We start from the raw sequence: 26,444 nt of genomic DNA, 5'->3' as shown, positions 1-26,444 counted from the left end.
GGGGTCTGTAGGTGACACTGTTATGGGGGATCTGTAGATGACACTTATGGGGGATCTGTAGATGACACAGTTATGGGGGATCTGTAGATGACACTGTTATGGAGGATCTGTAGATGACACTGTTATGGAGGATCTGTAGATGACACTGCTATGGGGGGATCTGTAGATGACACTGTTATGGGGGATCTGTAGATGACTCTGTTATGGGAGATCTGTAGATGACACTGCTATGGGGGATCTGTAGATGACACTTATGGGGGGTCTGTAGGTGACACTGTTATGGGGGATCTGTAGGTGACACTGTTATGGGGGATCTGTAGATGACACTGTTATGGGGGATCTGTAGATGACACTTATGGGGGATCTGTAGATGACACTGTTATGGGGGATCTGTAGATGACACTGTTATGGGGGATCTGTAGATGATACTGTTATGGGGGATCTGTAGATGACACTGTTATGGATGATCTGTAGATGACACTGCTATGGGAGATCTGTAGATGACACTGCTATGGGGGATCTGTAGATGACACTGCTATGGGGGATCTGTAGATGACACTTATGGGGGATCTGTAGGTGACACTGTTATGGGGTATCTGTAGATGACACTGTTATGGGGGATCTGTAGATGACACTGCTATGGGGGATCTGTAGATGACACTGCTATGGGGGATCTGTAGATGACACTGTTATGGGGTATCTGTAGATGACACTGCTATGGGGGATCTGTAGATGACACTGTTATGGGGGATCTGTAGATGACACTGCTATGGGGGATCTGTAGATGACACTGCTATGGGGGATCTGTAGATGACACTGTTATGGGGGATCTGTAGATGACACTGTTATGGGGGATCTGTAGATGACACTGTTATGGGGGGGTCTGTAGATGACACTGCTATGGGGGATCTGTAGATGACACTGCTATGGGGGATCTGTAGATGACACTGTTATGGGGGATCTGTAGATGACACTGTTATGGGGGATCTGTAGATGACACTGTTATGGGGGATCTGTAGATGACACTGTTATGGGGGATCTGTAGATGACACTGTTATGGGGGATCTGTAGATGACACTTATGGGGGATCTGTAGATGACACTGTTATGGGGGATCTGTAGATGACACTGTTATGGGGGATCTGTAGATGATACTGTTATGGGGGATCTGTAGATGACACTGTTATGGATGATCTGTAGATGACACTGCTATGGGAGATCTGTAGATGACACTGCTATGGGGGATCTGTAGATGACACTGCTATGGGGGATCTGTAGATGACACTTATGGGGGATCTGTAGGTGACACTGTTATGGGGTATCTGTAGATGACACTGTTATGGGGGATCTGTAGATGACACTGCTATGGGGGATCTGTAGATGACACTGCTATGGGGGATCTGTAGATGACACTGTTATGGGGTATCTGTAGATGACACTGCTATGGGGGATCTGTAGATGACACTGTTATGGGGGATCTGTAGATGACACTGCTATGGGGGATCTGTAGATGACACTGCTATGGGGGATCTGTAGATGACACTGTTATGGGGGATCTGTAGATGACACTTATGGGGATCTGTAGATGACACTGTTATGGGGGGTCTGTAGGTGACACTGTTATGGGGATCTGTAGATGACACTGTTATGGGGGGTCTGTAGGTGACACTGTTATGGGGGGGTCTGTAGGTGACACTGTTATGGGGGGTCTGTAGATGACACTGTTATGGGGGGGGGGGTGTCCGTCTCTGTCATGTACACATATAAGGTTGCTCATTGTTTCCAGTTACTCTCCTGTCTTTCCTTCCCTATTCCTTGTTCACACTGCAGCAGTTCTCAGCCTCTTGCTATTTCCTTGTTCAGCATTTCCATCACTACGTTACACGGCGACACAGAACACGATCGGAATGGCGGAATAATAACAATGTGTCAGGCAGTTTTGTGGCATCTGAAATCACTCAAGAGCCGGAGCCAATCAGATCGCTGCGTTCTATCAGCTCCATATAAAGCGCGCAGGCCGGACAAGGCCGCCGATTGGCTGATGGTGACAGGTTGATACAACACAGCGCCACTTACATCACATGGAATGTTCCATCAGGATGGATTCCAGAGGGGATGTAAATCACATGAAAACATATAGAAGTCACTGGGGGGGGGGGGGGGGAATAGAAATCTGTTTAGACAAGTGGAGCAGCGTTCCCAGGAACATGTATAATGGGGGGATTATTTATATCAAGGTGTCAGGCCAAACAAGAAATCACATCTCAAGGACTGTTCTGGATTTACAGAGGCTCATGACCCAACTTTCCTAGAGTCCTGCATGGCAAATCTGCTATAGAGGTTCAGTTTCTCCTTGAGGAGCTCCAGGTGTTTGGAGAAGAGCCCTTGGCAAGCAAAGTAAGCAAAACTGCTCTCCACCAGAAGGAAGCCGCCTGCCTCTCTAGCACCACCTACTGGTACTGCGGCAGGCTGTATACTGCACTTTATACAATGGGTTTACATGGAATGGTCACGCCTATTATATAGAAGGATATACTTGGCCATGATGTGTTGTCACTTCTATTTGGCCTAAAAGAGAAGCAAGATCCCTCCAGCCCAGGGGTCAGCACAAGTGAAACTACAAGTCCCAGCATGCTCCATGCACTTATATGGAAGTGCCAAGAACAGCAGGGGTAGTATGCATGCTGGGAGTTGTAGTTTGACAACCGCTTAAGGGGGAGGGGGGGGGTCTCCAAACTATTCCCCTACAACAAGCATGCAGGACACATTATATTATATTCGGAGTTGTGCGGAGCCGATCGCTCTGGTAGAAGCTCCTGCTCGATGCTACAAATAACAGGAGCAACTTTTAACTTGAAGAACATATGGGACGGAGGTCCGGGGGGGGGGGGGGTATTTCTGGCGCTCGTCCTCCTGGACTCAGGACTGAAGTAACAGACAAGCTCTGTCTCCTGGTAGCAACTATTTAAAGTCGTCCTGACAGAGGGAAACGTTTATTACTGGACGCACATTCCGAAGCCGTTACGGATATCGCAGAGGAGAAGGGATATGGACGCCGTCCTAATAATTGTCCTATAATAGGATTAGATAAGCGACAGGCTGTGACATTACACATGGCCCCATAACATATGGACCATTGCCCAGCGTATAAACTGCTGGAGGGGATATTCTCGCCTTAGACATGTCCCATAGAAGCGGGTGTTACCTCTAGGGCCCACACTTATCTGTAGGATGGGGGGGGGGGGTCAGGCAGGGCAAGGTGATTCCTGGGGACGACTCCTTCCTGCTCTGTATTCCTCTGTACCCGGTAAAGATTTTGAGGTGTCACCTAAAATTATAAATCTGTAACCCCTTTAGCCAAGAAGGTCAAAAAAGTTGCAGAAAGTGTCCAAAACGCACAATAGCTCTGACACACTATGGTTAGTAATGGGTGTATTTTCCCCTGGCATTGTAGACGTGCGCTCCTCCATGTACAGATAATTTCCTCCAGCAGTGAACTAGTTAACACATCTTGCAGAGGGATAACCCTCCGGGATTTCTCTGGATTTCCCTGCTCACTCACTTTCCACCCCGGCAGTATGGCCGAGGGGGGCAGCTACACCCCTGTTCTGGCCAGTCGGGGGCATTTTTCTCCATTCAAGCTTTCAAAAGCTTTAGCACCAAAACATCATCGGCTGCCAACGAATGGAAAGTCTTATTCATCCAACTCCTGCGGCTGATTCATTGCTGCGAAGCTTCACAGTGATCTCACCGAGATGTCTCATTGCAAGTGGCCTCAGAAGAGAGAACATTCAGGGCCCCAAACCACAATCCCAAATCTTATCCTGCCCCTGTGCTGTAATGTCCTAGAACATACGTGTCACATAACCAGGAGGCCAGAGACCAATTGTCACCTATATACTGACTGTAGTCTATGACATGAATGGATGGATAGAGAGAGATAGATAGATAGATAGATAGATAGATAGATAGATAGATAGATAGATAGATAGAGTATAGGAGTATATACTGTGCACTGCACCGCTCATGCATGTGGTGAGGGTTTGGAGGTTCTCCTTTTAGGGGTCCTCTGGGGGATTCACTTGCTCCCCTGTGACCCAGCCCAAGCCTGGAAGGTTAGAATCTTGTTATTAGTGCAGGAGATGACTGTGCGAGTCCTGATAAACAGCGGATTATAATCTGTAGGTCAGTATTCAGACAGTTGTCTCTTCAGCTGCTGCTTTGGCTGCTGATCAATAACCCCATCAGCTCAGCGGAGGCTCCTTACACTGCGCGTCCCATCTCCAGCCCTCCCTGCAGCTAGTAAACACTTCTCTGGCAGAACATGTGCTCAGAGCTGTTTACACACAAGTAGTACACACACACACAACCTAATACCTACACACACACACACACACACACACACACACACACATACAACCTAATATCTACACACACAACCTAGTACCTACACACACAGACTCCACTAAAGTAGGGAGCAGCAGGTCAATCCTAGATGAAGGTCAGAGCCGTCTGTGGAAAGTGGTGCAGGATCACAGAGGCTCAGAGCCGTCGCCCAGTCCTATATAAACAGCATTTAATTGAGGTGGAATAAAACTTGCAACTCTGCAATAGACTTTGTGTACGATCCTCACCGCTGACAGTATCTGCTTGCCATCAGTAAAACACAATATATTCCCTCCTAGGGGCGTTGACACTGCCATTGGATGTCCATTCTGAGAGCGCCTGTTAGATTTGATGTAAATGGAAACTAACAGACAACAGATAAACTCTCATTGACATTAATGGGATTTTTAACGGATTTCCGGTGGTTTTGTTAGTGTCTGTAGTTAACATTTTGTAATGGATGCGAGCAACGGACACTAGCAATGGTAGCATGAACGCCCTCTTACATCCTCTGTAAGGTAAAGATTTAGAACTTCAGATTGCTACAATGTATCAGTGCAGGTAAAACCTCTAGATTGGATACAATTGTAACAAACCCTTGGGTTGACATCTGTGCTCGGTCTCTCTCTGGGGATTCTGTGCAGGCAGAAACCAGGTGGACTTCATTATAGATTATGGGGTTCATGGATATCTGAAGGTAACCCCAAGCGGACCCCCAAAAGGAAACCCGAGCACAGATGTGAATCTGGCCTCAGATGTAAGAAGTTCAGCTTTGAAGTCAGCAGAGATCGTGTTGTCATTCACCAATAACAAGAAGAGAACTTGGAAACGTAAGAAAAAAAAAATGAAAAAATTGTATTTTAAAAAGCCCCAGAAACTTATTCTGCAACCTTTCTATAAAGCTAGGACGCCCATAAGTATCAGGATCCCCACTGTCCTGAAGTCCTGGATGAAGCTATCACTCTGTTCATCCTGATCCTCCTGTTACATAACTATGACAGTGACACTTAGACAAGGCAGTAGACCTGGGGTCACCGTTATGTAATGTCCTTGATCTGAGGGTATATAGAATGCAGACAGCTGTTATTAAGTAACTTATAGACTTAGAGACCCCTCAGTAATCGCAACTTACACATTCAAGGTCACAAATTCTTTCGTCGAGAAGCGCAGGAATTCAGAGCGAACGCCAACCTGGAATGGAAAGTATCAGCAGCCTGTCATGGCCCCGGATCCAGCCTTCAGTTCTGTTCTAGGTTTCCTCCCCAAAACAGTCCATAAACACACAGCAAACGTTAGGATGGAAAGGACACTCAGTGCTGCTCCTGGTGGACAGATGTAGTACTACAGCTTCTGTTATATTATAATTTTGCCCATCTGCAGGGTTATTTTTTGGGGTCACTCATCACAGCAGTCTGCACCCCACCAAAAGTAGCAAAGCATTCCTGTGAAATACTAACAATCTGCACGGACCACAAGAGATGCCAAAAGTTTATCCGCTCCTCTCACTTGAAGGTGTTAACTTCCTCCTCCTCTTAACATTGGATCCTCTGCCGCCAAATTGTGCTGCCTCCTGACAGCCATAAATCAGAGAGAAGCACCTGCCCGCCACATGACAGCCCAGGAGAAAGAAAACTGTGCTGGGGGGTGGGAGAAGCGGACGGGCCGGACGTTACCCCATTATATGGGTATGCACCCCCCTGAGACACCGCTCACACTCTGCACCCCGGCACATATAGAGGCCGCATCTACAACCAGTACAATCTGGAGAGGTTACAGACGCCAGCCTCGCCCCATCCTGGGGTCATGGGCACATCTTATAGCACAATCCTGGAGGGGTTTATGCTGAACCGACAGTAGAAACCTATGATGGCTGCTTACTGTCAGTGAATCGGAACATTCTTGTTTACGCCGCCCTGACACTTGGCTCATCATGTGGACTCTTCCCAGTGCCAGAACACAGGGAACACAAGCCGTCATGGCACCACTCCCTAAAACTGCCATGTGACAGCTTACAAAACAACCAAGACCCCAGTAAATGTTAACTAACCAATACTGACCTAACACTTCTCACAGCTGAAGGGTTGTTACTATTGTATCCGGTCTATAGGGTCCTCTGTAAACTAAAGGGGGTTTTCCAACTTCTTTTAGTAATAGTCTATCCCATAAGAGATCGGTGACCCCCCACGATCAGCCTTCATACTAGTGGTGACCCCTTCACTCGCACACAATGTAGTTACAGCCTTGTCCATTCACTTCTATGAGCCGAGGCTGTAATTGTATCGCATGGTGTAAACCGAGAAGAGGATGAGGTGCTCGTATGAGTGACAAAGCCCCTAATCTGGGGGTCCTGACTCATCTCTGATTAACTATCCTGATATTTATCAATAACAATGGTTGGATGACCCCTTTAACCACATCAGCAGTACATCACTTGTAACAAACCCTCAGCTGTGACAAGGTCTGAATGTAAGCAGAATGTTCTGATCCACTGCAGCAAGCAGAGATTTAGAATCACAGATTAGAAAGTTGCATAATAAGTAATATAGAGAGATACATTGTATCACTTCAATCTTCCCCATCTCGTGCATGAAAACAGACGCCCCCCATTATCCCTTCTCACTCACATCTGCCCCCCAAGACATCGGGGGTCCACCCTGTAGTGATCTTGCCTGGTGCAGGGACCTCACAGGGACTCGCACACATTCCCGGGGTCACCGGTGGCCGCGCAGCTGTTGTGACACCCGCAGGACAGGCCCAGTCTCATGACTTCTTCACCTTGCCCTCTGCTCCTGTGTCAGGACTTCTCTGATGTTTCTGCCACCCGCACCCTTGCCTAATACTTGCACCCCTATTAACCCTGGACTTACTGGAAAGGTGATATGTAGTGTAATAATAATATAATAGGCTAGCAGCACATGAAGAGGGACAGCAGTGCCTAAAACTAATGCTCACCTCTGATTCATTCCTTCAGTGTCTCCAGCTTAGATACATTGCTAATGGAGTCTGAAGTTGTTGAAAAATCATTAGGCTCAGACTGCTGCTCTGTCCTTTCTCCCATGCTTTACACTGCAACTCTGCTTCATTAAGACAAGACTATGGTCAGTGACTCCAGCTTGGATATATTGTCTAATGGAGTCTGAACTAGTCGGCGATCCTCCCCCTCACCCATCAGAGACTGTAGCCATTGCTTTGTGTCGCCTCCCATGCTTAACACTGCAGCTCTGCTCCAATAGTCATGAAAAGTGAAAAAACATTTCTAGTCCAAATTGCATCCTTATATAAAAAAAAATTCAGAATTGAGCACCAACCTTCCAGACTGTCCTCTCGGTGAGCATTGAAATTGTCGTAAGAGTCCCAGCGGATCAGAGGATCGGAGGTGTTATAGTCAACTGAGACGCTCGGACCGTTCTCCAAATGTTCCATCCCTGGAAAAGAAGTGTCATCAAATATCACTAACAAACATATCAAACGTAAGAGACAATGTATGTATACAGTATATAGCAGTTGTATTCTCGTATATAGGAGCAGTATTATAGTAGTTATAGTCTTACATGGGAACAGTATCACAATACAAGATTTTTTACTTGTATAGTATACACTATGTGATCAAAAGTATCCAGACACCCCCAAATAACATCCGTTTTTCCTATTCGGTGCATTGTGCTGCCCCCTACTGCCAGGTTCTCCATATCAGCGACCTCAGTAGACATTAGACATTGTGAGAGAGCAGAATGGGGCGCTCCGCAGAACTCACGGACTTTGAACGTGGTCAGGTGATTGGGGGCCACACATCATGCAGGTCAATGCCAAACGACGCCTCGCTTGGTGTAAGGAGCGTAAACATTGGACGATTGAACAGTGGAGAAACGTTGTGTGGAGTGACGAATCACGGGACACAATGTGGCGATCCGATGGCAGGGTGTGGGTATGGCGAATGTCCGGTGAACGTCATCTGCCAGCGTGTGTAGTGCCAACAGTAAAGTTCGGAGGCGGTGGTGTTATGGTGTGGCGGTGTTTTTCATGGAGGGGGCTTGCACCCCTTGTTGTTTTGCGTGGCACTATCACAGCACAGGCCTACATTGATGTATTAAACACCTTCTTGCTTCCCACTGTTGAAGAGTAATTCGGGGCTGGCGATTGCATCTTACAACACGATGGAGCACCTGTTCATACTGCACGGCCTGTGGCGGAGTGGTTACACCACAATAACATCTCTGTAATGGACTGGCCTGCACACAGTCCTGACCTGAATCCTATAGAACACCTTTGGGATGTTTTGGAACGCCGACTTGGTGCCAGGCCTCAGCGACCTACATCGATACCTCTCCTCAGTGCAGCACTCCGTGAAGAATGGGCCGCCATTCCCCAAGAAACCTTCCAGCACCTGATTGAGCGTCTGCCTGCGAGAGTGGAAGCCGTCATCAAGGCTAAGGGTGGGCCAACACCATATTGTATCCGGCATTACCCATGGAGGGCGCCACCAACTTGTAAGTCATTCTCAGCCGGGTGTCCGGATACGTTTGATCACATAGTGTATGTTATAGACTCCCTGCCCATCCTCCGCTCATCCCTTTGGCTTTGGCTCTTACAGTTTCTCTATCCTGTGTGGTCTTTAGACTTTTTGCCATAATCTTAGTTCAGCTCCTTATTGTTGTATTTGCTCCTCCTGACTGGAAAGAATGTGGGTTGGGGATGAGGGGCCCCGGTTTTCACTCTCCCCAGGACACTTCCTCGTCCTTCCTAACATGCTCTTTGCTCCCTCCATTACTGAGCGGTTATTAAGTATTTCATAGACAGATAAACAAAGCGACAGGAGGAAACCACAAGCACAAACATATAGGAGGCCGGCGCATTAACGCCAAAGCCTGGAGCCGCGGTCACAGCACACACAAAGGTCACCTTCAAAGACATTAAAACCCAAAAGTCAAGTTTCCAACTCGCATTTGCATTTTAGAAATGACTGCAGAGATATTGTGGCTGTGGAAGGATTTGTAAGGTCCTGCCCTGGAATTGCAGCCCCTGCCCCATAATATATTGGGCACTCCCTTGAAATGGCCCATTCACATGAATCATGACTGGTGGACACGACCTCCGACCCCAGAAAAGAAGAGCAACATTTTCCTTAAAATAGTAACAAACACCGTGACCCCTTAAGAGTGTCAGTTACAGCGACAACTGCAGAGATACATGGTGTCCGTATAAGTGCCCCAACCACATAATACCAGGAGCGGCGCCCCCATATCAGTGCCAGGAGCGGCGCCCCCATATCAGTGCCAGGAGCGGCGACCCCATATCAGTGCCAGGAGCGGCGACCCCATATCAGTGCCAGGAGCGGCGCCCCCATATCAGTGCCAGGAGCGGCGACCCCATATCAGTGCCAGGAGCGGCGACCCCATATCAGTGCCAGGAGCGGCGCCCCCATATCAGTGCCAGGAGCGGCGCCCCCATATCAGTGCCAGGAGCGGCGACCCCATATCAGTGCCAGGAGCGGCGACCCCATATCAGTGCCAGGAGCGGCGACCCCATATCAGTGCCAGGAGCGGCGCCCCCATATCAGTGCCAGGAGCGGCGCCCCCATATCAGTGCCAGGAGCGGTGCCCCTATATCAGTGCCAGGAGCGGCGCCCCCATATCAGTGCCAGGAGCGGTGCCCCCCTATTAGTGCCAGGAGCGGCGCCCCCATATCAGTGCCAGGAGCAGTGCCTCTATATCAGTGCCAGGAGCGGTGCCCCCATATCAGTGCCAGGAGCGGCGCCCCTATATCAGTGCCAGGAGCGGCGCCCCCATATCAGTGCCAGGAGCGGCGCCCCCATATCAGTGCCAGGAGCAGTGCCCCTATATCAGTGCCAGGAGCGGCGCCCCCCTATCAGTGCCAACCACATGACAGGCCACGAGTAGGTCTTGCCAGGTTGCCAGTGATGCCCTCTACAACCCGGGCACTGTCTGTACTACAACACCCAGCAGACACTAAGACTCTCCCAAGATGACACTGGATAGAAAGGTTACGTTCTCTCACCTTGTATCTTCTCAGGGCCGTAGGAGAAGACAAATTCCACTTTCCCATATTCGGGGAACCTTTCATCTGGAATAGATAAGGATACGTTACTGCTGTAGTCCTTCCTGTCAATATTGCATTTTTTCCTAAATGGCTCCCAATTCCATTCCCTGCCCAGTTACGGTTTTATTGGTAATGGATCCCAATTTCGGGTCTACCATGTTACCATCCCTGATACAGACTGGAGATCTTCACAATACCTATACAGTATATATAGTGCTGATGCTGTATATATGGTCTACATGACCAATTAATTCTATCGTGCGCCTCCGGCCTGACAGCGATACTTAGCATCATATCCTCACGTGAGGTCCCTTATGAGAATAACTACCGGCGACCTTACGGGCTAATATTGGTTCCGGGTCAGAAGGTCGGGACATGTTAAACGTATCCATGACAGAGGAACAGGTGCCGAATATCTGGAGGGGGGACGAGGATGATCTCCATGTCAGCACCTAATATAACACCTCCGCTTACTGACTGTCTCCTCGGGCTGTGGAGTGTGAAGTTCAATGGCGTCCATCTGGCAGAGCGGCGCGGCGGACATACGATAATACAGGAATAACGTGAGCGCGTCACATTATGTCCTTTTCTTGGAAAGCTGGGTATTCTCCAATATAGCAGCGGTTATAGAAGGATTTTTTAACTCAGCTTTCCCAGATTCCTGAACAACAAAGCCCAGTCAGAAATGAATACAAGAGCAGGGAGATTTATCTCTATAGAACTAAAGCAACTTGCCATGCTGGAGACTAAAAAAGCTGGGTGACGAGCAATAGAGCTTCAATTAAAAAATTTATAACTCAGCTTTCCCATACTCCTTGCAAATGGACAGAAGAAAATGGGGATTTATCACTGCCTAACTAAAGAAATTTTCCATGCAGGAGAATGGGAAAGTTGGATGACCTACAATATAACTGCAATTGCAGCACCCACGGGATTTGTCATTCAGCTTTCTCAGACTCATGAAAAGCAAATATGTCCAGATAAGCACTAAAGAAGAACAAAGCTGATACATGACTACATTATTAAGCAGATTTGTCCTGCAGGAAACTGGGAAAGCTGGGTGACATGCAATATTAACTACAGTTCAAGCAATCACAGTATTTGTACCCCAGATTTCCCAAAATCCTGAAGGACATAGGTCTTTGATAAGCACAGAACAAGAACAAGGGGATTTATCGTTACGTTATCAAGCAGATTTGTCATGCGGTAGACTGGAAAAGCTGAGTGACAAGCAATATGGCCGTGCTGGTTACGGATTTTTTGTGTTTCCTGAATTGGGCAGTTATGGAGGGATTTATGAACATGGAAGACCTACAATATCTGTATATTACTAAGCAGATTTGCCATGCAGGGGTCTGGGAAAGTTGGGTGTTTTTAGATCCATCATTTGCATGTCTGTACATATTGAGCCTTTGTAGGGATATTGAGCTCCTTATTTCTGGATCTGCACCGTTGAGGCATTTTATACCCCCCTGGTGAATCGGTAATGTATCCATAAATAAGATAAGCGGCGAGTAAGGCGGCCACTGATTTACCGGATCTTTCCGGAGCCTTCGCCAATACACATAAATCATTCACAACCTGAAGCTCAGCAGTCGTTGGGTTTGGCCTGCTGGGACTTGTAGTCTCAGAACAGCCGGGGCGGAAGAGTTTGCAGAGCTCAGCTCGAGTCTCTGGGATATGAGAACCCACCAGATCGCCTGGACTGTACCTTTAAAGGCTTCATCCAAATCTTCCTTCCCAAACACGACCCCGAGATCGTGAATGGCGCACGTGTGGAACTGCACGCGGAATATGACGTCACGTGTCGGGCTGCGATACTTCTTGTGGTAACACTTCAGCTGAATAAGAAAAGAGACACAATGAAGACAATGTAACAAGAATGTAACAAGAATGTAACAAGTCTTAAAGCGACACCGCCCCTTTAATACTTAGTGCTGTTTACATTAAGTTGTAACTCTGTGTGACAACTAATGGGGCTGACATTTATCATCCAGCTTTACCAGGACACTGAATGGCTAACCTACCTAATATCTACCAAAGCGGTAAGGGATGCCTCATTGCATTATTAGACTTGTTGAAGTCAGGAGCTGCAATGGCAGTTTTATTAATCCTCATCCAGCTTTCCCAGAACTATGAATGGCTAACCTACCTAATAGGGATTTACATGCTGGAGATTACCAACAGGAACTATAATGGCAGCTATATTAGCTGTCATCCAGCTTTCTTACACCCCAGAATGGCTAGCCTACCCAATACTGTAGTGATATAGGACGTACCATCACCTCCTTTATATACAGGTTATTGCCAATCTGAACTTGTCACCCAGCTTTCCCTGAACGTTAATCCATTCTTATGTCCCTACATTACTAGATAGATTTAGGTCAGGATCTGCAATTGGCATTGGCTTTCATAGCATCTAGAACTAAGGGATTCATTGATGCTCTGAATAGACTTGCAGGAATGTGGGAAAGCTGGGTGATAAGCAACCATATCAGTGGTCACCCAGCTTTCCCAGATACAGACAGATCTCAGGATGACTATATTGACAGCAGCCTGCGGGGGGGGGGGGGGGGGGGTGCGTTCTAAGTGTCCTTGGGGAGATGCGGGGAGGGGCAGCGGCTTCTTTTTATAACGTTCTGCAGAGGGGATGAGTCAGATGTTCTGCGGGCGGCGGCCATTAGCAGATCTATAACTGACATAGATGGGATTTACTGTAAGCGTCCAGAACTTCAGATATAGTGCCATGTGCTGGCCTGTATCTCACAGAACGGGGGGCAAAGGTCAACTGCAGGAGGGCGACAAGGTGACCCGGGCCCCGGGAATTAGAGGTTTCCTTTACAGGGGTTGTTTATAGGCCAAAGAGACAATATAGTGTCCGTGTAGAATGACGTCTACTGCCCATATACAGACTAGGCAAGTGCCAGATACACGGAGCCCCCCCTTAACCCAGTCAGTGCTGGACTTAACTTGCATTAAATCCCAATAACTACTGGATGAAGGAGATTTTCCTGCGCACGCAGATGGACACGACTTATACATTGGACGTATTCAGGCTGTAAACGTCTCCGCTCTCCATCTTACCAAGATGTCGCCTTTCAGCAGCAGCCCCGGCTCTATGGTGATGCAGATACTGGTCTGGCTGTCTCCCTGCACATTGCTGAAATAAACAGATGTGGAAAGGGTTAAATCCTGGAGCACATTACTGTTTGGGGTGTACTGCCCCTTTAAGAAAACGCCCTATTACAGGATATTCAGCTTTCCAAGGATCCAGAACTTGAGCTCATGTTTTATTAAACTTTGGAATATTGATGCTCAATGAGATCCCAGGCACAGATATTGCTGCGACCTTCACTGCTGGGACATGTAGTCCCCCCATCAACGCTCTGTATATGGAAAACTACAATCCCCATTAGGTAACATGGCAGGAGGGGGCGCCAGCGAGGGTTGCCATGGATACCCCGACATCCTAAACAGGGGTCACGGCACGAGGTGAAACTTAAAAGCAGCAGGAAGTGAAAGTGGAGGGGTCGTGGGAAGGAATGAGAGTCCCATGTAAACAGCCCCAAATATGTGGGAACGAGAGATGGAACAAGCGCGGGATAAAAATAAACGCAAAACATCCGAAAGGAGGCGACGGAGCAGACCCCCTAAAAGGCACGGCATCTGGGAAAGCTGGGTGACTACTCCGATTCTGTAATTAAAGGGAATGTGTAAATAATTGGGCAGGACTCCACATAATATAAGAAAAAAGCGCCCGGATATCTAACACTGACTCGTAAACCATAGAATAAGGCCGTGTTCACATTACATCTCTACAACAGCGGTTCCATTTAATGGATACACTCAAAACACATACAAACAAGGCCATCCCTTTAAGAGGGCGCACACAGCCGTATAACAGATCCGTTTCATAATTGCAAAAAATACTGATAGAGATCAATGTAACAAAAAATAAGACAAAAAAATAAAAGAACAAGTGGATGAGAAAACTAACGTGATGTGAACAGAGCCCAAAACTGTCTATTTACAGCTCATGTGTCGCCCTCTAGTGGTACAAAGAGACATAACAGGCTTTAGAGTGGCTATATAGAGTACATGTGAGGAGTATACACCAGATATATAATCCTGGGTCCCACATTGATACATTTTACCTGCCCTGATACATTGTAACAAACTATCAGGACAGCAGAGATTTGGCTGCTCAGGAGGTTTTAGCTCACAGAGATTTGTAGCAAAATGTGCCCCTGTGAGCTGAGAAAGAAAAATCCATCGCTTTATAATAAGATAAGATAAGATAATCCTGTAATAGTCCCACAGTGGGGATACTCAGCATGTTACAGCAGCCTAGTAATACAGATACAGGATAATACACAGGAATATATTACAGGACACATATGCTGAGAAGAGAAGATATACTAGGAGTCCATAGCAGCTAAGGAACAGAAGAAGAAAGAAGGAAGACGTCATGGTCATAGTCATTAGTTCTCTGTGCGGAGTCTGCGCTTGGTCTGATGTAGATTATACAGTCTGGTCGCGGTTGGAAGGAAGGACCTGCGATAGCTCCTTCTCACACTTGGGTGAAGCAGACGGTCACTTACAGTGCTGCCAAGTCCCATCAGGGTTCCATACATGGGGTGGGATTTGTTCTCCCGCATGGAGGTCACCACGGACAGTGTCCTTCTGTCACCCACCACCTGCAATGGGTCGAGGGGGCCCCCCAGGACAGAGCCGGCCCACCTGATCAGCCTGTCAAGTCTATTTCTGTCTCTGGTTGATATACTGCTCCCCCAGCAGGCCACACCGAAAAAGATGGCTGAGGAAACCACAGAGTTGAAGAAGGCCCTAAAAAGTGTCCCCCGGACTCCGAAGGCCCTAAGAAGTGTCCCCTGGACCCTGCAGCCCCTCAGCCTCCTGAGCAGGTAGAGTCTGCTGTGGCCCTTTCTGTGCAGCGCCTCCAGGTGATTAGCCCAGTCTAGTTTATTATTGAGGAGCACGCCCAGATACTTATAGGTCCTGACTATCTCAATACATGTCCCCTGGATCTCCACCGGGGTCGGAGCACCTCTCCGTTTATTAAAGTCCACCACCATCTCCTTGGTCTTCCCAGCATTAATCCTGAGCTGGTTCTGCTGGCACCAGTCCACACAGTCCCAGTATAAGTCTCTGTATTCCCCATCGTCACCATCAATGATAAGGCCGACTATAGCAGAGACATCGGAGGACTTCTGTAAGTAACAGCTGGAGGAGTTGTGCCTAAAGTCAGCAGTGTACAGTGTGAAGAGAAATGGGGCAAGAGCTGGACCTTGTGATGCCCCCGTACTACAGATCACAGCGTCAGACACACAGTCCGGGGCTCTCACATACTGAGGGCGGTTTGTCAGGTAGTCTAGGATCCAGTAGGACCGGTGATGGTCCCTCCACCAAGGCTCAGCTTAATTGTCAATAACAATGATATATATATATATATATATATATATATATATATATATATATATAATAATATAATAATATAAATATATACTGGACAGATTATAGGAAGGACACTCACTAGATTCCTGAGGTGTAGACAGGCTGCATGGCCTGATAGATCTTCAGGAATGGCCGACATCCTAAAAGGGAGAGAGGGAAGAATTACAGGTGAGAATGAGCAACATGTAACAAGATATATATATATATATATATATATATATATATATATATATATATATATATATATATATATGTATATTTATATATATGTGTGGTATCATGTACTGTAGAAAGTGGAGAGTCTGGTGATTTCAGTATATAATACCGCACATCTATGAGGGAGTGGAAGGTTTTCTTTCAAGCGACTTGACCATTAGACAGCCTCTGCATAAATCCATAGTCCAGCCTGTATACATGGAGGGTAACACTGTATCTGGTCACGAGGTGCCTTATATTCCCCATTATTTAGCGGTGCCCCCCTCTGCAGGCTCCATGATACGACGCCCCCTACCAGTCATGTGACCAGAGATCTGTATCTCACCTCCTTTCGACTCAAAGTTGGGAATCCCATGCATGATGACGTGGTGCAGAAACAGCGGCTTGTTATTCATCTTAATGGCCCCGGACAGCAGACCGCTGAAGTAATGGATATATCTGCAGGTAGGAGATGGGAGAAGGTGAGAAAAGATGTGAGAGCCGGACACGGCGACACCTCTGACCTCCAACGGTCCCGGGCACCGGAGCTTACCTACAGGCCAGAGGTGCACTAACAGGACACGGCTGTGCACCCTGCGTTACAATGAGACCCCCCAAAATCTGACCAGCAATTCTAGAAATAAGTGTCTGCTGAATCAGAATCTTGCCCCCTGGTGGTCAGGTGTATATTTACACCAGATATGCCTGATATAGTTATTGGGGATATACCTGTATACAGCGCCATCATATTACAATGCAGTATATACAGTATATTACTATTATCAGGGATATACCTGTATACAGCGCCACCATATTACAATACAGTATCTCATGGAGAGAGATTAATGTGGACACAATATGGAGCACACGATATACAACAGTCGTGACTTCCCGTCCACATGAGTTTACAATCTGCAATGCCAATTATTATTAGGACATATTCACACTGGACTCCTGATATGTGACTGATATAACTCACCTTTTCTGGGACGGCTGACCAACGGGGAGAACTTTATCTTCGTAAAACCGTCTCATGGCGAATCTGTCCAGGGCCTGGTCTGCGCTGCGGGACGAGATACAAGTTATTCATAGGGGTCCGGCAAACAGAATAAGTGAATTGTATGATATTGTATATGTGATATTGGTAATCGCTCCCAACTATGTGACACAGATACAATATATAGATATATGACATGCAGACCATATGGGGCCACTCCGGCCTGGTGTAACTGCAAACACTGCACCCCCTATAGCTGAGCCCTGGGCCTAGGCCAACCCTAGATATGCTAAGCCCAGTAACAGCCCACAATATGGCTCCGGCCCTGTGAGGCGCCCAGTGATACAGATGCAGATACTCGCTCAGTCCCATTATGGCCGCCAGCAGGTTATTTTATTTGTAAGATACTGAGCAGCAGTTTCTAGTTGACGACCAACCCTGTTTATCTATGAGATCTCCCGCCGGCGCCCCATAACCTCTCCCATCAGGGCCCAAAGACAGAAGTGACCCATCGTGTGGAGACCAGGAGGAGGCGTCCCATGACTGACCCCAAACCGGGTGTGTCACATCCTAACACCAACAGTGCCGATACCGACAGAAGACATCAAAGGCGCGGAAAGAAAGAAGTCAGAACAAACAAGAAGCAGGGAAAGAGATCTATAAGAAATTATTATTCTCCATAGTAACCAATCACAGCAAAGATACATTATAGCGGTTATACTGAGCTATGGGGAACATAGACAATACTTATATATAGGGATATGGACCATGCTGGTATAACCTGGGTATATACTGTATATAATTATATATGTACAGCTGGTATAACCTGGGTATATACGGTATATAATTCTATATGTACAGCCGGTATAACCTGGGTATATACTGTATATAATTCTATATGTACAGCCGGAATAACCTGGGTATATACTGTATATAATTCTATATGTACAGCCGGTATAACCTGGATATATACTGTATATAATTATATATATACAGCTGGTATAACCTGGGTATATACTGTATATAATGATATATGTACAGCTGGTATAACCTGGGTATATACTGTATATAATTATATATATACAGCTGGTATAACCTGGGTATATACTGTATATAATGATATATGTACAGCTGGTATAACCTGGATATATACTGTATATAATTATATATGTACAGCTGGTATAACCTGGGTATACACTGTATATAATTCTATATGTACAGCCGGTATAACCTGGGATATACTGTATATAATTCTATATGTACAGCCGGTATAACCTGGGTATATACTGTATATAATTCTATATGTACAGCCGGTATAACCCGGGTATATACTGTATATAATTCTATATGTACAGCCGGTATAACCTGGGATATACTGTATATAATTCTATATGTACAGCCGGTATAACCTGGGTATATACTGTATATAATTCTATATGTACAGCCGGTATAACCTGGGTATATACTGTATATAATTCTATATGTACAGCCGCTATAACCTGGGTATATACTGTATATAATTCTATATGTACAGCCGCTATAACCTGGGTATCTCCTTTATATAATTCTATATGTACAGCTGGTATAACCTAGGTATATACTGTATATAATTCTATATGTACAGCTGGTATAACCTGGGTATACACTGTATATAATTATATATGTACAGCTGGTATAACCTGGGTATATACTGTATATAATTCTATATGTACAGCCGGTATAACCTGGGTATATACTGTATATAATTATATATGTACAGCCGGTATAACCTGGGTATCTCCTGTATATAATTCTATATGTACAGCTGGTATAACCTGGGTATATACTGTATATAATTATATATGTACAGCCGGTATAAGTTATAAATCATCTTGTATATAGAGATATGGACCATGCTGGTATCTCCTATGTATCATTGTATATGTACAGATGGTATAACCCGGGCATACATACCTGGCAGATATATTGCTGTAATGCATATATGCAGCAATGACCACCCCAGTTCGTCCCCGGTTCCCCTGAAATAAAAAAGAATAAATCAGTAATGTCTCATTTGCTTTGTATTATTATTTCCCTGCACAGACTCCTATTCTAGTGTTCATTGTCTTGGTTTGTATTTTACTTGTATTTGCCCCTGTGTATTAAGCTTGTACCCCCCAAAATGGTATAGCCCGATGACTGCCATAATCGCAGCTTCATTGACAGTTTGAGTCACCAGATCGGCCACGATGTCCCGGACGTCTCTGATCGTGTTCCCGGAGATGGAGGAGAATACTCAGAGCTCCGACCATCACTTACTTTATTGTGGATGACGACAACATTGTGAGGATCTGCGTTCAGCCAAGTGTCCATTGCTTTACAGATGCTGCAGACCTTCTCCAGCGCAGGGGCGTGCAGGTCCGGCCACCCAAAATCCAACACCTGAAAACCAAAATCAAAAGATTTTACAAAGTTGCAAGCGTGGATAAGACAACTGGCTAAAGAAGCAGCGGCTGATAACAGGGAGCAATGCAAAGCAAGTAGACTCGAACTTTAGTATCACTTAAAGGAATTGTCCAAGATTAGAAGAACTTCACTGTTTTCCTTTAGTTGTCCTTGGGTTGTGTTGACCAGGCAGAAGGTATGGACTGGCGCGGTGCGGTTTTTGGAATAAGGCAGCCTTTTTTTTAATCCTGGACAATCCATTTAAGTCTTTCACGTCTGAAATTGAATGATCTGTTTTTCAGTCAGAGGTAATGAGAATCCTTCCTGTCCCGGACGTCAGAGTCCAGGTCTCACATCATGCTGGGATCAGCCCCATCCATACATCTCAATGTTCACCTCTAGTCATCGCAGCTGTCCCCGTGTTTAGTGGTCTTCTGGGCACAGTCAGTGACTATGGTGGATACCATAGAAGTATGGAAGAAATGCTCCATCCATCTGGTGATCGGCCACGACTTCATGTGACATCATCTAAATGGTCTATGCCGGCACTTCCAGCCAACAAGAACTCCACCAGCCATGATGGTGCACCAGCAGTCTCCACCAGCTATATAGTCACAGCGCCCACTTATAGATAACATAAGCCAACGTGATCTCCACCTGCTCTACTGTTGTGCCAACATGGCTTCTAAATGATACCATTACAAACTGGTCCAACAAGAACTCCACCAGTTTGGGGCTTAGCCAATTCAGCATCCAATAGTCAGGCATGTAAATCACCTTGTTGTCACTATAGTTGGACCTGCAAAGATATGGTCATGTGATTTTATGTGTGCAGGTCCTGAAACCAGAGGCCTAAGCTGGAAAGATCAACTAGAAATTAGGATTAAATTCTGTGGACAACTAAGAAAATCCAGCCCTGTCTCCAAACTATCTTCAGACCTCACGTCCATCACTCCAACAACCCTGACCCCAAAGTATCCCTAAACCTTAAACTCACCACTCTAACTCCATAAAGACTGGTGTTGGCTCCAGAAAAAAGGAGCCAAAGAGTTTTTGGCAACATGCTCGGAAACTTAATCTACAGTCACTAGGAGAAGCCGTCATGGTGGTCTGGGCTAGATGGAGAATAATGGGGAAATGAAGGTTTCCTTACGTCTGTCATAGGAAATCATTGTGTTCCACACAAAGTCCATGCGTATCCCAAACCTAACAAATAACTGGGTGCTACCATTTCCATGGGTAGGGGTGCAGGGGCAAGGGGAAGGGTAACAGTCAGATGTCAAAACTAGCATAGGAAGCTTTTGATGTTTATAGACATAGCACCACAGGGTTGGGTGGTTGGGGTGGGAAGGGGCCACATTTGGAAACAGCTCAGGGTCCACTCAATCCACCATTGCTCACCTTAGTATGTAACTTGCTGATGTCATGTCTTCTCTCTGACAAATTGAAGATCTGAAACAGAAAGAAGGAGGAAATGTTTGCATCGGGAACACAAAATATCTCATCACATGGAACACTATTTTGGTCTTATAGTAGAGGTCAAGTTCTCAGAGGAACTCACCAGGTAGTTGTCCCCATGTTTGGACTTCAGCATATGCGCCACCTCCTTGAGGTTTCGGCAGAAGTTGGCCTCTTCTGTCCCTGCAGAGAAGGTGACAGAGATGATCCGTTCTGTGATGTAGGTGAGATCCAACTCACAGCTGTCCTCCATGGTGTGCATCAAGCTGAAGCTCCTGCAGTGGGAAGAAGAAGACGACCTTCTGATGAGTGATCCTTCAGAAGCCATGTGAGATAAATACTATGGCACAACATGGAGCGGAGCTTCTTGTCTCTATCTTGACATCTACATTTTTGTCATACTTCCTTGCAATCCACATGTTGTTTACGACCACCATAGAAATCTTCACGATCTACATAACTTCTCGAAAAAAACAAGGCGCAGTGTGATGTGGGAATCACATGTGTGGGACATCTAAATGGGCTTCTTCTCTGTGGAGTCCGGATCAGTCTCAGGAAATTTCCATGCTGGATTTTAGTGTGTCACATGGGATGCGAGGTATGTGAGCGGCCTCACCCTATGTTCTAAGAGATGGGGGCCAGGCAGAAAGCAGCTGTCTGTGTGAGAGGGCACGACATCCCCATGGCTGCTCCATTCCTGTCTGAGTCAGGAACATTCTACCCGTGCGGGTCAAATATAGTGAGGCCTCATATTAACAGATCTCACCAATACAATGGAGAAGGGTTGAAAGGATTTATCAACGAAAGGGACGACACGAGAAATGGATTGTAATATATAGGGCAGATAGATAGATAGGAGATAGATACATAGATAGATAGATAGATAGATAGATAGATAGATAGATAGATAGATAGATAGGAGATAGATAGATAGATAGATAGATAGATAGGAGATAGATAGATAGGAGATAGATAGATAGATAGATAGATAGATAGATAGATAGATAGATAGATAGATAGATAGATAGATAGATAGATAGAGATAGATAGGAGATAGATTAATCCTCACCTGGATGGTCGGCGGCGGGACTGGCTACTTCTGGAGGACTTGGTGGAGCCCTGCGGAGATTACAGAGATTCCAGGTTATTAGATGACATGTGAGACACAGCAGGATTATACAGAGCGTTCAGATGATAACTCATGAGACATGCAGGAAATCCCACAGACTGCACATAATCTAATAGAGAGAGACAACATCAAGGCTGTCACTTCTGGAAATCCACAAATGTCACAGTTTGGATAGTTTTGGGATCAGATTATCTGGTCATTTATCAATGTTCCGGCTGATAGTGTTTGATACTGATCTGGTCTCACTGTTATCACCACTTGGTAGGGCGCCCCCTGGAGTTCAACTGTCCAGGTAGCAAGGTGCAGTATAGGAGCTATAACACACCAGAGCCCCACAGGAAACTATATGGTGTTATATATGGAGAACGTCACCATTAGATGGTGAATGAGGAATGGAAACAAAGATATTCATAAATACAGATGGATGGATAGATAGGAGATGGAGATGAGATAGAGAGAGAGGGGAGAGAGAGGGGAGAGAGAGGGGAGAGAGAGGGGAGAGAGAGGGGAGAGAGAGGGGAGAGAGAGGGGAGAGAGAGGGGAGAGAGAGGGGAGAGAGAGGGGAGAGAGAGGGGAGAGAGAGGGGAGAGAGAGGGGAGAGAGAGGGGAGAGAGATGGGAGAGAGATGGGAGAGAGAGAGAGGAGAGAGAGAGAGATAGGAGAGAGATAGGAGAGAGATAGGAGATAGAGTGTTGGCCAAAAGTATCGCCCCCTGCAGTTCTGTCAGATAATCCTCGGTGTCCCCCAGATAATGATTACAAGCACAAACTCTTTGGTAATATCTTCATTTATTTTGCTTGCACTGAAAAAACACAAAAGAGAATGAAAAAAAAGTCACATCATTGATCATTTTACACAAAACTCCAGAACTGGTGCGGACAGAAGTATTGGCGCCCTCAGCCTAATACTTGGTAGCACAACCTTTAGACACAATAACTGCGCACAACCGCTTCCGCTAACCAGCAATGAGTTTCTTACAAGGCTCTGCTGGAATCTTAGACCCTTCTTCTTTGGGAAACTGCTCGCGGTCCCCCCTGAGATGTGAAGGGGGCCTTCTCCAAACTGCCACCAAGAGATCTCTCCCCTCCCCCACAGGTGTTCTATGGGATTCAGGGCTGGACTCATTGCTGCCACTTTACAAGTCTCCAGGGCTTTCTCTCACCACCATTTTCTAGTGCTGACCTGAAGTGTGTTTTGGGTCGTTGTCCTGCTGGAAGAGCCCTGACCTCTGAGGGAGACCCGGCTTTCTCACACTGGGCCCTACATGATGCTGCACAATGTGTTGGTCGTCTTCAGACTTCATAATGCCATGCACACGGTCAAGCAGTCCAGTGCCAGAGGCAGCAAAGCAACCCCAAACCATCAGGGACCTCCGCCATGTCTGACTGTAGGGGGCATCTTCTTCTCTTTTTCCCTGTAATCTCTATGTTGAGGCCTTTTCCTACTTTTGTCTCCTCTGACCAGAGAACATTCTTCCAGAACGGTTTTGGCTTTCTCAGGTAAGTTTTGGCAAACTCCAGCCTGGCTTATGTCTGTGGGTAAGAAGTGGGGTCTTCCTGGGTCTCCTACCATACAGTCCCTTCTCATTCAGACGCTGACACTGGATAGTACGGGGTGACACTGGATAGTACGGGGTGACACTGTTGTACCCTCGGACTGCAGGGCAGCTTGGACTTGTTTGGATGTTAGTCGAGGTTCTTTATCCACCATCCGCACAATCTTGCAGTGAAATCTCTGGTCAATGTTTCTTTTGCGTCCACATCTAGGGAGGTTAGCCACAGGGCCATGGGCTTTACACTTCTTGATGACACTGCGCACGGTAGACACAGGAACATTCAGGTCTTTGGAGATGGACTTGTAGCCTTGAGATTGCTCAGGCTTCCTCACAATTTTGCTTCTCAAGTCCTCAGACAGTTCTTTGGTCTTCTTTCTTTTCTCCATGCTCAATGTGGTCACACAAGGACACAGGACAGAGGTGGAGTCAACTTTAATCCATGTCACCTGGCTGCAAGTGTGATTTAATTATTGCCACCACCTGTTAGGTGCCTCAGGTAAGTAACAGGTGCTGTTAATTACACAAATTAGAGAAGCATCACATGATTTTTCAGATGGTGCCAATACTTTTGTCCACCCTCTTTTTTATGTTTGCTGTGGAATTATATCCAATTTGGCTTTTTGACAATTCTTTTTGTGGTTTTTCATTGAAGACAAATTAAATGAAGAAAATAATACCAAAGAATTTGTGATTGCAATCATTTTCTGGAAGAACACGAGTATTATAAGATAGGAGATAGATGATAGATAGATAGATAGATAGATAGATAGATAGATAGATAGATAGATAGATAGATAGATAGATAGGAGATAGCATCACAATAGCCAACACTTGCACAATAAAGAATGAATTATGGGTCTGTCCCTTTAAGTCCTAACCTGTTTTATAATCTTAATAATATAGTAACGTGCCAGTATTCGTATTATCAGTTAGATTGTGTTTTATAGAACTTGCAAAGTCGTGAAGAGGAAGTGAGATTACACAGCAAACAAACGGAGGCGCCAAATATCCGATACAGAGTGAGAAAGAAACCTGGTCACATAGTGCGGGCTATCAACTCAGAAATGTGGCCAGCGATTCCCAATCCCTACTGTCCTGAGGATCCACCAAACAGATGGAGACCATGAATTACAGGAGGGGGCGTCAGGGTTGTCAGACCCCCCAATACTGGTGACCAGTCACATATCACATGGGGCACAATCTCTTCTATAGAGCTCAGTCACCATATAATGTAACCACCTCCATTCTACATTGCGCTTCAATTTCTCATCATTCCAAGGTCTCTGCTTCTTGTCAGTGACTGGAAACCATCCTGACAACAGGTCATGTACTACAGAGCACCCCGGGTGTCAGCGCAGGAAAGGCTCCGCTCACATCAGGTCGGGGCTCCTGCACAGACAATTTCTATTCACTTGCTAGAAGATACAATGTAACAAAGGTTTCCCAGTAAAATGACACAATTACGTAAAAGGCCACCCTGAAATGTTCTGATTTGATATCCCTTTAAGTGATCTCCTAATATATTCTGACACCCCATACACGGCCTCCATCTTATCTTCGATCACATGACTGAGTTTTTCCTAAAGACTTACCTGCGACAAGCTGAATCTCCGCACCAGCTGTTTCCAGGACTTCATGGCTGCAAGGCGCGAAAATCCGTACAATCCAAATTCCCCCGAGCCCCTCTTGCACCCCGCGGTCCTGTGCCCCTTCGGCTCTGTTGCCTCACATCAGGGGTGTCACTATTTTTGCAATAACTAGTCAGAAAGTAACGCTTGTCCTTCTGACTACACAGCCCGTGATCTCCTCCCTGCAATGTCCTCCCTGTATAGGGTCAGGCTCTTATCAGCTGATGTGAACAGCAGCCCCATTAACCCTTTACCTCCTGCACAATGTTACACATAAGAACAAGCAGAAATGTCAAACTATTTTTGCAGCTGGAAAAAGTGCAAGAAAATTCCTTAAAGAAAGATCTTTCATAAGAACAAAATGCCCAGAACACAAGAGCACAGAAATAGCAAGTCATATGAAGCCATGTACCCATCATTACCACAAGCACAGGGGTTGTCAGTTGTCACCCAGCTTTCCTTAAAGGAATACTCCAAATCCAGGTATCAAAAGACTAGGCTTCTCTTGAAAGTTATAGCATGTCACGAGGATATACCATTATTACGATATGGCGATAGATAGATAGATAGATAGATAGATAGATAGATAGATAGATAGATAGATAGATAGATAGATAGGAGATAGATAGATAGGAGATAGATAGATAGATAGATAGATAGATAGGAGATAGATAGATAGGAGATAGATAGATAGGAGATAGATAGATAGGAGATAGATAGATAGATAGGAGATAGATAGATAGGAGATAGATAGATAGATAGGAGATAGATAGATAGGAGATAGATAGATAGATAGATAGGAGATAGATAGATAGGAGATAGATAGATAGGAGATAGATAGATAGGAGATAGATAGATAGGAGATAGATAGGAGATAGATAGATAGGAGATAGATAGATAGGAGATAGATAGATAGGAGATAGATAGATAGAAGATAGATAGATAGGAGATAGATAGATAGGAGATAGATAGATAGGAGATAGATAGATAGGAGATAGATAGATAGATAGGAGATAGATAGATAGGAGATAGATAGATAGATAGGAGATAGATAGATAGGAGATAGATAGATAGATAGATAGATAGATAGGAGATAGATAGATAGGAGATAGATAGATAGGAGATAGATAGTTAGATAGATAGA

The 26,444-nt window shown here is 45.8% G+C and overlaps 1 protein-coding gene across 10 annotated transcripts in view; it reads right to left on the bottom strand.

Annotated features, from left to right (window-relative positions):
- The window catches only part of TNS1 (tensin 1), a 144,144-nt gene that overhangs the window by 55,399 nt on the left and 62,301 nt on the right, over window positions 1-26,444 (bottom strand). For 9 of the 10 annotated variants that reach the window (XM_075284669.1, XM_075284670.1, XM_075284663.1 and 6 more), the window contains exons 4-15: window positions 22,058-22,107; window positions 21,092-21,263; window positions 20,932-20,982; window positions 19,405-19,527; window positions 19,060-19,124; window positions 17,089-17,172; window positions 16,456-16,568; window positions 15,994-16,054; window positions 13,527-13,602; window positions 12,154-12,283; window positions 10,401-10,466; window positions 7,694-7,810 (exon numbers count right to left, since the gene is read on the bottom strand). In XM_075284669.1, the coding sequence (XP_075140770.1) occupies window positions 7,694-7,810; window positions 10,401-10,466; window positions 12,154-12,283; window positions 13,527-13,602; window positions 15,994-16,054; window positions 16,456-16,568; window positions 17,089-17,172; window positions 19,060-19,124; window positions 19,405-19,527; window positions 20,932-20,982; window positions 21,092-21,250 (1,045 nt within the window). In that variant the 5' untranslated portion in view covers window positions 21,251-21,263; window positions 22,058-22,107. Of the gene's footprint in view, window positions 1-7,693; window positions 7,811-10,400; window positions 10,467-12,153; window positions 12,284-13,526; window positions 13,603-15,993; window positions 16,055-16,455; window positions 16,569-17,088; window positions 17,173-19,059; window positions 19,125-19,404; window positions 19,528-20,931; window positions 20,983-21,091; window positions 21,264-22,057; window positions 22,108-25,264; window positions 25,327-26,444 lie in introns of those variants that run through there. The other variant, XM_075284666.1, reaches the window with a different exon arrangement.

The sequence above is a fragment of the Leptodactylus fuscus genome, chromosome 8 (genome assembly GCF_031893055.1).
Source record: "Leptodactylus fuscus isolate aLepFus1 chromosome 8, aLepFus1.hap2, whole genome shotgun sequence".
NCBI lineage: Eukaryota > Metazoa > Chordata > Amphibia > Anura > Leptodactylidae > Leptodactylus > Leptodactylus fuscus.
Note: the sequence above shows the minus strand (reverse complement) of the source record. Positions and strands in the feature narration are given on the sequence as shown.